Below are 13,100 nucleotides of genomic sequence, written 5' to 3'. Positions count from 1 at the left end.
CGGATCCTCATGGTATAAGGACCTTAAGTTTAAAATTTCAAGTCAATCGGTTAATTGAAATGGAGTTATCGTGTTCACAGACATACACACACACACAGACCAACACCCAAAAATCATGTCTTTGGACTCGGGGGACCTTGAAACGTATAGAAAACTTGAAATTAGGGATTTTTTTTTGGAAAGCAATACTTTCCTTACCTATGGTAATAGGTAAGGATAGGTAATAGGGCAAGGAAAGTAACAAGTGGAAAATCTCTACAATTAATGTCCAGTAACATTCTCACCTAAAATTGAAAATAAGCTTGAAATTCGAGAAAATATGATCATTCAATTGCAAACTATTGGCAAGTTGTAAGCACGATATGGACGGCAGGATAAACCTCCACCAAATATGTAAGCAATACGTGCCTTCACCGAGTATGTAAGGGTGGGAAAATTAAAAACAAGAAATGATCGTACTGGTTTTTGATAATTAAAAACAAAACAATAAATTATTTGTACAAAATTAGAATTATAATTAGAAATTAGGAAATAACTATAAACAGATGAATATTTCAAGGGCTACTCGCTTGGCTGCTAGTGAAGATTAAATTTGTTGTGGTTATGGAAAATTTAAAACAATTACTCAGTAGTCACCTACCTTAATGAAAAATGGCTTCCCAATTTGGCATCCACTGGTTGAAACGCGACGTTAATTATTAATTAAAAATAAAAAAAAAAACTGATCTAATGAAGTGGGTTCAGATCCCTTCTTATTCAATAATACAATTCTCTTTAAACTGCCCGAACTGTGACAGGAAAACTGTATTATAAAACAAGAACAAAATCTATCCCCTTCACCAGAACAGCCGGACTTTACTCACAGTCCTAACGAACGAGCTCACACACCACAAGTAAAATTTTTGGGTATTAATATATAACTCAGTCAATGCCAAACATGAAGCCATTTCAAATACATATTTTTATCAGTCGCACAAGCGAGCACGTTTGTTATCAAAAACAAAAGAGAAAGCTACAATAATTTTGATAACAAATGAAATAAACAATCTTTCTGTCGATGACAAAAACTGTTCAAAGACAAAAACATTGTTCATTAAACTTTTCTAAATTAAAACTCTAAAATCCTGATCAATATGAGATAAAAAATATATGATTCATATATATGTCCCATATGACCACAAAGTGTTGATTCTCTTAAATCATTCACTATGAAGAACAGACTTCGTGTGTCTCCAGCGTTATTGTTCTGTAACCAGCTGGCTCAGATCTTTGAATAGTAGACTTGAGATGCGCGTGAACACTAGCTTCAGGTGATCAATTTTTATAACTGCAAGGAAAGTTGTGTAAGTGCGCCACACCAGATTTTTCTTATAGTCGGCCAGTATGTAAACCCTTCCATAAGTTAAGAATTAATTGTACAGTTTTGTTTTCTGCCCGGAAGTAAATAAATTTGAAAGAATAAGGGCCGTTTGCACAGTGTAAGTTTAAGCTACAGCTTAAACCAAATCTGTTTTTTTTTTTTTGGTTTAAACTAAAATTCCGTTTGTGCAGTATCAGTTTAAACATCCAAAACAGGAGGTTTAAACCAAATAATTTGGATTAACTAGTCATCTGTAAAATTTGATGGGGAAACAGCTAATAGTAAATTATTTTTCGACGTTTGTTTTTAATGCTTCTGTAGACGATAATAATTATTTAGGTTATAGTGAATCATTATTGATAGAATTCACAGAAATTGATAGAAGTTTTTAATGCGATTGATGAAGATAACTGCGAAGAAATTTTGGAACTGAGAAAAATTGGGCAAAAAACGAATCATTAAAATTTCTGGGATGATAGAGAATTTTTTAACGGTCTTGCTTGAGTAAAGCAAGGGCCAATTAGTACCTATTTGATTAAATAAGCCACTTGATAGAAAATCAGACAGTTTTTATCAGTGATTTTTGATTAGAAAACATGTTTTTAATAACAAATAACATATATTTGCTTTCGAGAGATTTCTAATAAACGAGGAAAACCGTAGTAGATTTTCATAACAAAATAAGGTTTTTATCTTACATTCTAGATTATATTTTTGTGTCAACTAAATATAAGTTTGTTTCTAATAGTAATATAGCATTTCATAATTTTTTGAAGAATTTCTTGATTGCTTTTCACTCTTATTACCGTACAACTTACAGCTCTGTGGATTTTGAACCAGGAAATAGTAGCTACATAACCTCAATCCATAACCTCATTGATGGTTTGCAAACAAATTTTCCTGTAAAAATTACCCTTCCTGATATTATAAACGATCACATTCTATTACCAACTCAACGCTAAACTAGTTTAACTTAAACTGGATTAGTGAATGGACTGAGAAAACCGATTCAAGTTTAAACTTTCAGATTAACTTAATCGAATTTAGCAATCTATATTGTGCAAACGGCCCTAATACGTTGATGTTGTCAACACTACTATTAAATATAATTCGAATGTTACTTTAGTGTCCTTCTTTTCTTTCCAATAAATTTGTTTCCTTGTATGGTAAGAGACCTTGTGGTATTTCTCCATAATTGAAAGAATAAGACGCTGATGTCAATTCTACTATATTTTTAGTGGTATTGACAACATCAAAGTCTTATTCTTCTCATTTATGGTGAAATACCACGAGATCTCTTACATTTACTGGAAAGAAGGACACTAAAGTTATATTCACTTCAGACTGTCAGCTTTTGTTGAATGTAAAGCGTTGGTGCTTTACATAATTATGGAATACTGAACGTTCAAAGTAAATCTCATAATAGGTTTACTAGATAAAAAAGCATAGAGGTTACAAACCTTTTTCAACTTCTCATATTCTTCTTCTAAGGTATGTAACTTGCCCCCTGTGATTTCCTTTAGTGCTTTTATGTCTTGGGGTGATAGAAGCTCACTCTTCCTATACTCGTACCTGTAATCAATAAGAACGCAATATTATAATGAAAAGAGAGCACTTTACTTTTGATAAAAAAAAGTTGAGACATGAGCTTCCAGGCGACCAAATAAACGTGTTTCAACATTGTGTGAGATTGAAACTTACTCATACCGAATGATCCGAAACTGACATGTATAATATATGTTGTGATTGGTTTCAAATGAAAAATATAGTGATTCATCTAGACTACATATCTATAGTGAGATTTATGTTATAAAGGCGTTGTATCTACCTGATAAACATTGATTTGCTATCTTGGTAGCAATTTCGAAAGCACATGAATGCTACCCCTTACAGATGCTAAAATTTTTCAACAGACTGCCGATTTGTGTTGGTGAGCTGGAGTATGGGAAGTTTTGTAGGCTGGTACGTGAAAGACTCATCAGCTACCCTCTGTACTCACTGAGAGATGATGAAACCGGTAGACTTGTGGACCAGTTCGAGATGTTTTATGATTTACTATTGCATTCCATCTGCAGAACCACATGAAACGACCTATCTGCAGCCATCTCTAGTTATTTGTGTATTAATTGTTTTATACTTTGACGAAGTCTGTCTGGGACTGCCGGTCATGGACTAAATATACTAATTTGATCCGACGACAGAAGAAAATTAGCTTTGGTTCTTATGAGTGTTAAAACATCGGCAAACTCTAATTCTGTAAAGCCTTTCTTCCAAAAATCAATTAACTTTATATACGGCACTCTTACTCAGTCTACGTCCGCACAAACAAAAACTTACCTCAATATAAATACATACTATACAAAACAAATAAACGCGCCGAATTACAGAATCGGGTGCAACAATGCAAGAGCTTTTCTTTAGGATGCTGATGTTTTTGATCTGTGATTTCAAGTAAAAGGATTACCATAAGGATATAAATGGTAGGTCTATATAAATATCAAAATATCATTATAATCTGGGAGTACTCACCTCAAAGAAGCAAATTCTTTTAAAAATAATGTTCCTAATCCAACTGTTAGAAAGAATGGAACTGCATGTTTGAAGAAATTTGATTTTGAAATTTCTTTCAATTTCATTATGATATTATTCATCTTAATTACAAATTAATGTTTGTCGTTATTATCAAGGGCGATACAATTTGATAATTCATCAGTTCATTTCCAAGACTATCAAGTTAAATCAATCTACTTAAATACGTGAAGCTGAAATAATGACCAAAACCAAAATTATCTTTATATTTGATAGGTTATGTTTTTTTATAACCTCTTTAAATTATAAACAGATGATTAGCCACTGCCTCCGGAATGAAGATGGCAATGGCACTGATGAATATTTGATTAATATTCATGGATTTTATTATTAATAGCTTCTTTCAGGTTAAAAAATTGATGTTTTCAAAGATAAGAAAATAATATTCCATCCAGTTTCATGGGTTTGAATTCAAACGCTTTTCATCAAAACCGTATCAAAAATATCTTGTCGTCTGGACGCAATGGAAACGAACAAATAAATTCTACGTCAAGGCATTTGATCGTCATACAATACTTCTGAAGGTGTACAGTCTAACAGTTTTGTCTTTCAATAAACAAATCAATAATAATATTATTATACGTCTCACGTTATAATAATTGCAGCATTTGATTAACATTGGTGTTGCTATCCTTGTCTATAATTCAACAAAGCGTTATCCTTTCCAGCTCTGCAATGCATGTAGAAGTAAAACTTACAGTGAGATTTGCCTGCCTCACTGATGGAGTATTCCCAGACTGCCTCAAGGTTGCTAGAACTTTGCCCATATTTAAAAAAGGCAACCCTGATGATATTAGCAATTTCAGGCCAGTTTCCATTGTGTCAATCATTGGTGAAATCATAGAAACTGCTATGTTGAGGCAAATGAGCAAGTATCTGGAACATAATAACCTCCTGGGCGATATGCAACATGGTTTTAGAGGGGGCAGGTCCACTACATCGGCTGTGCTTTCACTTGTTCGGAGGATACAGTAGGCTTATGAAGGACAGGAATCAGTTGAATTGGTATTGTGTGATCTCTCAAAGGCCTTTGATTGTGTGTCTCATGTTATCTTGTTGAGGAAGCTGGCTAGATATGGCTTCGAGGGACCGGCATGGAAGATGGTTGCTGACTACCTCCAGGATAGAAGACAGGTAGGTAGTTTCTATAATGGGTGCATCATCAAATGAAGGAAATGTACCACATGGGGTTCCACAAGGTTCAGTACTTGGCTCGCTGCTGTTCCTTTGTTTTTCTATTGGTCAATACTATAGCCATCTAGTCTAAAGACTAATGAGCTAATTTTTTCTATCCTAAATTACTACTTGAAAAATTGAACAGTGAATTTCTCATTAGGAACTGTTACTGCTATTGTTTAATTAATATGTACGCTTATTAACTGCACTATAGAAGCTAGATTCACTCAATCACTGCTCTGCTATTTCACTGGACACTACTTGAACAAGCACTACACTAGTTCAAACGGTTTCCTCCTTTTGAGCCTCCACACCAACCCTCCATTGTCTAGCAGCTGGATCGCCTCGACGTTGTCATGTTGGTGCAGTCGCCCCTCATGCCTCTCCGCATGCCTCTGGATCTCGGTGGACACCAGGTCGACGTGCAGGTCTCTATGAAGATCGCTGTTCCTGACATACCAAGGGCATTGATGTTGCTGTCTTTGGTACACCCCCAAAGTTGTATACCATACGTCCATACTGGCTTTACTATCTGTTTGTACAGGAGTAGGCTACTTTGTTTTGGATTGAAAGGATGGAGTTTCTTCCGATCAGCCAATACAGCTTCTTATATTTGATTCCAAGCTCTTCTCTCTTCTTATTGACATGGGCCTTCCAGCAAAGCTTTGCGTCCAAGGTCATACCTAGATACTTGGCATCATTAGCATATGGTACAACTTGGTTGTTGATAGTTATTGGTATGGACAGGTCCTTCTTATTGGTAAAATTGATGTGAATCGACTTTGTTTCATTCAATTTCATTCTCCACTTTCTAGTCCAATCTTGAATTCTGTTGATGGATCTCTGTAGTTTCACTGTTGCAATATGAATATTACTGTCTACCGTACTGATAATATGGCTGTGTCGTCTGCAAATGTTGCTGTAGTAGTCTCATCAAGGCTGGGAATATCGCTAGTAGATAAAGAACTGGTCCCAGAACACTGCCTAGAGGAACTCCTGCTTTAATTTCCTTCAAATCGGAATATGAACTTTCATGCCTGACCCTAAAGTATCTGTCAGTGAGATAGGATTGTAATATATCTGTATATTGCCTTGGTAGCACTTTTTTGAGCTTGAAAATGAGACCTTCATGCCATACTTTATCAAAAGCTTGCCCTATATCAAGGAAAGCTGCTGAACAAACTTTTTTCTCTTCTAAGCACTTCTCTATTACATTTATAATCCGATGCACTTGATCTATTGTTGAGTGTTTCACTCTGAAGCCAAATTGGTGATTTGGAATTATGTGCTGTCTCTCAATAATTGGTTTTAGCCTACTAAGTAAAATCCTTTCAAACAACTTGGATTTGACCGGTAACAATGATATTGGCCTATATGATGATACTTCATGTGGCTCTTTACCTGGCTTCAGTAGCATTATAACCTCTGCTACTTTCCATATTCCTGGTACCATACGAATTTTAGTCTGAAAGAGGCATTCAAAATGTTTGTTAATTTCACTATTGCTTTCCTTGGTAGGTGTTTGAGGACTGAGCCGGTTATCATGTCAAATCCAGGGTTTTTTTTATTCAGATTTCTTATTTCTCTTCTCACTTCTTCTACTGTGACATGCATTATTTCTTGATTCGGCTGTAAGATATTCTCATCCACATCTAAAGATTCCTCTTCACCTGAGTTCATTGGCTGGAAAACGTTTACAAGATGATCTGCAAATGTCTGTGCCTTTTCATCACTACTCCTTGCCCATTGTCTGTCCTGCTTTCTGAGAGGAGGAGATTCTTGAATGGTTCGTTTTATTTCTTTAGCTGCCTTCCAGAGTGAGTAGTCCATACTGGATTCTGCTGTCAAGTTTCTCAAGTAACTATTGATTGATTCATCCTTGATACATTGAATCTCTCTCTTTAGTTCTTGAGTTAGATTGTTCAAAACTCTTTTGTCTTGGGGGAACGTGATTGCTGCCATCTCCTTCTAGCTCTTCGTTTTTCAACAATCAATTCTCTGATCTCCGCAGGGTAATTATTTCCAGTGGTTCTTCTTCTGATTTGTGGGGTATTACTCCATGCTGCTGTTGGAAATCAGTCACAAACTTTTCCAACTCCCGATCAATATGTTCTTCGTTCCTTAATGGTGAGTTCAATTCTATTCTTTCCTCCAGCATCTGTTGGAAGCCATCCCAATTAGTGCGGCTATTTGCTAATGCCAGACAAGTATTTTCCTTCTGTAGAATTGAATCACTCAGAGTCATAATGATGGGTGAGTGGTCAGAATTAAGGTTGAAACTATCCTCTAAATACAAATAATTAACTGATATATTTGTCAGGAAGAAATCTATGAGATCTGGGATTTTCCTCGTATCGGTGGGCCAGTAGGTTGGTTTACCAGTTGAAAGAGCTTCGCACCTCATCTCTTTCATTGCTTCAAAGAGCTGTCTTCCCTTGTGAGTTGTTAAGCGCGATCCCCAATGCACGTGCTTTGCATTGAAATCACCACCAAGAATGAATTTTTCCCCTAACATATCAAACAATGTCAAATACTCCTCTTTTCTGATGGAATATTTGGGAGGACAGTAAACAGCTGCAACCATGAAGTGATAATTTACTGCTTGAACTGCTACACCTATCAATTGAATTCTATCTCTTTCATGTTTCACTTCTTCATGATGTTGTAGATTGTCTCTGATAATGATGGCACTCCCACCCCTTGCGACATTGCTGGGATTTAAAGCATGATAGATCTTAAAGCCTTTGAATTTGATAAACGATTGATTTGTAAAGAGAGTTTCAGATATAAGACATATATCTATTTTTTCTATGTCTAGAACTGCTTTCTAACTCCTGTTGCCGTTGATGGTCCTGCTGATGATAAACGATTTGCACCTGGATGGTTCCAGCTTGCTTTTTGCTGATGACACCACCATCATTGGTCAGGGCAGATGGCCCCAAGATGCCAAATTCGAAGCACAGGAGCTCTTTTCTGAGGCTAAGAAGTGGTTCTCCAATAACAAGCTGAGATTGAATGAGACCAAGACTCAGGGGATTGTCTGGACCTCAAGTAGAACAGAGATTCTTGATGCTGGTGCTGAACCCGTTTCCTTACTCGGTTTTTGTGTGATAAAAAATTATCATGGGAGTCTCATATTTCCAAAGTCTGCAAGAGGCTCTCAAGAGTGATTTATCTGCTTTGGAAGATGAGAAGACTACTTACTGTTGAATGCCTGTTGATGCTGTACCATGCAGTATTTGCCAGCCACATTAAGTATGGCATCTTGATATGGGGACATTCGGCGCATGTGAAGGACATACTCCTGCTCCAGAAAAAGACACTTCTTGTAATGACGTTTAGCGAGTATGATGCACACTGTCAGCCCATATTCCAACGCTTGGGCATCCATACAGTTTATGGCATGTACATATTGTCATCGCTCCTACACGTCAGGAGGAACATCTGCACGTTTGCTAGAAGGCAGGAAGTGCACTCACATGGAACTCGAAGGGGGGTTGACTTGGATGTGCCACGCTGTCGCCTGTCAAGAGTGAAGGACAGTTTTCCTGTTTTGGCGGTGCGAATGTTCAACTGCCTGCCGAACTCAGTTAGGGCATGCCCAGTCAATGTGTTCAGAGGCTCATTGTCAAAGTGGCTTGTTGGAAGGAGCTTCTACCAGTTAGTGGATTTTTTCGGCGAAAGCTTTGCTGGACTGTGACACTGCCTACAGTTTTATGTACCATGTTTAATTGACATGATCTATCCAGGAGGACCTGGCCATGATTACGACTTTGGATTTTTGGATATTTGAGGACAGCAACCAGAAATAAAACTGAGGGAAATAATAGAAGGAAAGGGAGAAACCTGCTTCTGACATCCAGTCATGGATGTGATGTGAATATATAGCAGTTAGACTATTAATTAACGAAATATTCAATCTCAATTATGAAAATTTATTGTTAAATCATTTAAAAATATTATTGATTATTTTTAACAAATTAATATTACATCAGATACCGGTATCAATTATCTTATATAGAATGTAGTAAATCGGCAACACTGCTCCCCTATCTTTCTCCACTGCCATTTTAAGGGCACGCCACACCAAGCTCGCTACCGCGGCGGTAGTGAAGTTTTAAAAATCGCTAGCCATGTATTCAGGTTGATTGCGCCACACCGAGTTCGCTACCGCGGCGGTAGTACGGCGCACTACCACCTACGACCGCCTGCTAGGCGATTCAACAAAAGTTCGCTGAGAGGTAGTACGGTGGACAAAGCGAGCTCAGTGTGGCGCGCTCAACCTGAATACATGGCAGGTGATTCGAAGAGGTAGCACATGCGCACAGAGTGATGACTCATTTGGCGTTCCTCCTTGCAACACAACGCAACTAGTACGTCTCACTCCCACACTGTAGTTGGACTTTTCTTCAATTTGATGTCACTCTGTTCTCTTTCCACTTCCCAGAGATTTCCATCATTTTTTCTTCAATGGAGGAGAGCATCATAGAAGAGGTGAGAAAACGCCCAATAATTTGGGATTTTAGAAGCTCAGTTATGGATTTACGATAATTCGTGTCTGTTTTTTTCACATCATCTTCAATCAAGGATATAACTTCTATGAACTGTTCGCGACTCAATCTAAAATAATTTTTAAATTTCTGTTCGTCCAGCTCCAAATCTTGAAAAAGGTGATGGAATTCCCCGTACATTCCTCTATTCTGATTGATTGGGTGTACCCATTCTGTCCTCTTGCTGGCAGAGTAGAGCATCACCAGTTCCTCATCACTGTCGGAACTGCTGGTGTCCCAAGGTATTTTAATTGACATTGTTAATTAATATTGCTAATTGACACTGTAATTAATATTGCTAGTTGATCAGTGCTAGCTCGACTGAACAACTTGTGTGAATGCATACTTGCTTGAGTTGCCAAGTACTGTGCTGAGTGCTGTAGTCACGCCCTCCCCCCACTACTAGACTCACTACTCGGAGACTACCGCTAGCGGACGTTTTTCGGTGTGGCGTGCTAGCGAGGACTCGCCACACCAAGTTCGCCAGTACCGCCAAGGTAGTACCGCTGGTGGTAGTTTTCTCGGCTGAGCACGCCACACCGAAAAACGTCCGCTAGCGGTAGTCTCCGAGTAGTGAGTCTAGTAGTGGGGGGAGGGCGTGACTACAGCACTCAGCACTGCGCTACCTCTTCAAATCGCCTGCCATGTATTCAGGTTGAGCGCGCCACACTGAGCTCGCTTTGTCCGCCGTACTACCTCTCAGCGAACTTTTGTTGAATCGCCTAGCAGGCGGTCGTAGGTGGTAGTGCGCCGTACTACCGCCGCGGTAGCGAACTCGGTGTGGCGCGCTCAACCTGAATACATGGCTAGCGATTTTTAAAACTTCACTACCGCCGCGGTAGCGAGCTTGGTGTGGCGTGCCCTTTAATGTGAACCACACTATAGGCATATTACTTGACACCATATTTTCTAATGTATCTTATAACAGGCGATCGATCTGATGACATGAAAAAAACTGTGATTGCTAAAATCAACACTCAAGTGAACCAGTGCTTTCAAAGCCCAATTTTTCACCTTTCCTTCTAGAAAAGAATGTTACAATTGGTCATTCAATATTTACAAAAAAAATACATCAACTTCCTCAAATTAAATTATTTTCAAAACACTTGAATTACATTATTTTTAAACACATTATTTTTATAGTGTGATTTAAAGATTCATGAGTCAGACTTAAAAATACTAACATAAAAATACTAAATTGAGTCATATAAAACATACATCACATAAATTTACTCAATAGGCCTATATCATAGCCATTATAAGATCACTTTTTGCTATTAGAAAAATCTGGTGTGGTACACCCACACACCTTTCCTTGCTCATTGAACTGCAAGCCTCATTCTCAAACAAGAATAATTTAGGGGAATAACATAATGACGATTGGCGGCAACATATTTGAAACTACGATCAGACTTCTGTATATGTGTATATATAATTGTTTTCAGAGTACTTTTTTCTTTATGTAAATTGTGAAATTTGATGATTTTTTTAAAAGTCGTCAAAACAGCTGTTCTACAGATGAAATATCTTGACTATGACTGTGTTCTTTTTATAAACTGCTCTACCTACCTCATGCACGGGAAGGAGGTTACAAAGTCCATTTCTCAATGATGGCGTGGACCCCCCATTAGTTTCCCAGGAAAAAGACTCATGCCAGTTGATAGAACTGATAAATAACTATACAGGGTATGAATTTGAAAAAAATCGTTAGAGCCGTTTTTGAGAAAATCGTGAAAAACATGGTTTTTTAGTAACTGTCATTTTTCTCAAGAATATTACGGAGCTCCTGCAATTTTCCTAGAAATGAGACTCATGTCAGTTGATAGGGCTTATCCATGGTATAAATTTGAAGAAAATCGTTAGAGCCGTTTTGGAGAAAACCGTGAAAAACATGGTTTTTTAGTCATTATCCGCCATTTTTCTCATGAATATTACGGAGCTCCTAAAATTTTCCTAGAAATGAGACTCATGCCAGTTGATAGGGCTCATTAATAGCTATGCATGGTATAAATTTGAAGAAAATCGTTAGAACCGTTTCCGAGAAAACCGTGAAAAACATGATTTTTTAGTCATTATCCGCCATTTTTCTCATGAATATTACGGAGCTCCTGAAATTTTCCCAGGTATGAGACACATGCCAGTTGATAGGGCTTATGAATAGCTATCCATGGTATAAATTTGAATAAAATCGTTAGAGCCGTTTTTGATAAAAAAGTGAAAAACATGTTTTTTTAGTAATTATCCGCCATTTTTTCCGCCATCTTGAATTGAATTTTATTGAATTTCTTATTGTCGAATCCTCATGGTATAAGGACCTTAAGTTTAAAATTTCAAGTCAATCGGTTAATTAGGAATGGAGTTATCGTGTTCACAGACATACACACATACACACACACACACACACACACACACACACCACACACACACACACACACCACACACACACACACACACACATATATATATATATATATATATATATATATATATATATATATTATATATATATATATAATATATATATATATATTATATATATATATATACAGACCAACACCCAAAGTAAAAAACGACCAGCAGTCAGATATCTGTATATAATAAGCAGTTCGTGATGGAAAACAACATTGAGGAATTCCATTATATAAGAGTTAATTGAAAAGAATTATTAGTTATTTTTTAACTGAATTTCCAGTTTATCAGGTACAATAATTATTTTTAGCCTATTCAAATTGAGAACATTTATTTAAGAGATAAAGCAATAGGAATGCCCTATAGACACATTAGTGCATCAGTCTATGGATGCAGAATGAATGATGAATGAATGCAAAATTCTGAGGTGCAGTAGTTTCGCTCGAATTCGCGCTGTATATATGAGACCATGAGACAGTGGCTATGAAGTAAGATTGAATACAAAGCGCATGCGCTGTTAAACGGTGCATTTCTCTTTTGTCGCTCCCCAGTGACAACTGTAATAGACACGGCTTCTCAAGCTATCTGTGTAATCCACTTGTCAGCTGATATATATATATATATATATATATATATAAAACTAGCAGTTAACCCGTGCTTCGCAAGGGTCTATTTAAAAACTTGACGTAATGAAATCTAGAAGAATTGAAAAAAGGCTTATAAAAATCCTCGGTTAATTAAGAATTTATATGCAGCATTTCAAGTGAATCAGTCCAGTAGTTCAGACGTGATGATGCGTCAAACATAATTTTTCTATCTATAATATTATTATTTAACGAAAATCCTAAATAAATTCTGCAAATCACCCCAAAGACTTCTGCAACTGCAGACATTGACAACAGGGTTAACAGCTAGATGGAAATTCGATGAGAACTACTATCCAAAAATTAGTTGCCAGCCCGGGAATCGAACCCAGTACCTCCCAATTGCCAGTCAGGAATGCTTACCCTCACACC

The 13,100-nt window shown here is 37.1% G+C and overlaps 1 protein-coding gene across 1 annotated transcript; it reads right to left on the bottom strand.

Annotated features, from left to right (window-relative positions):
- Window positions 1-2,724: 2,724 nt before the first annotated feature.
- Window positions 2,725-4,174, bottom strand: LOC120353088. Its single transcript, XM_039435694.1, has 2 exons — window positions 3,890-4,174; window positions 2,725-2,932 (listed from the first exon to the last, which is right to left on the bottom strand). The coding sequence occupies exons 1-2, from the start codon at window positions 4,009-4,011 to the stop codon at window positions 2,740-2,742; spliced, it is 315 nt and encodes a 104-aa protein (XP_039291628.1). The 5' UTR covers window positions 4,012-4,174; the 3' UTR covers window positions 2,725-2,739.
- Between the last annotated feature and the right edge of the window lie 8,926 nt (window positions 4,175-13,100).

This window comes from Nilaparvata lugens, chromosome 9 (assembly GCF_014356525.2).
Source record: "Nilaparvata lugens isolate BPH chromosome 9, ASM1435652v1, whole genome shotgun sequence".
NCBI lineage: Eukaryota > Metazoa > Arthropoda > Insecta > Hemiptera > Delphacidae > Nilaparvata > Nilaparvata lugens.
Note: the sequence above shows the minus strand (reverse complement) of the source record. Positions and strands in the feature narration are given on the sequence as shown.

Excerpts from the sequence above, each read along its gene's own strand:
- LOC120353088 (XM_039435694.1), bottom strand. The coding sequence starts at position 4,011 with ATGAATAATATCATAATGAAATTGAAAGAAATTTCAAAATCAAATTTC. Across the intron at positions 2,933-3,889 it reads AAAGAATTTGCTTCTTTGAG|GTACGAGTATAGGAAGAGTG; the intron begins GTGAGTACTCCC and ends TATTGATTACAG.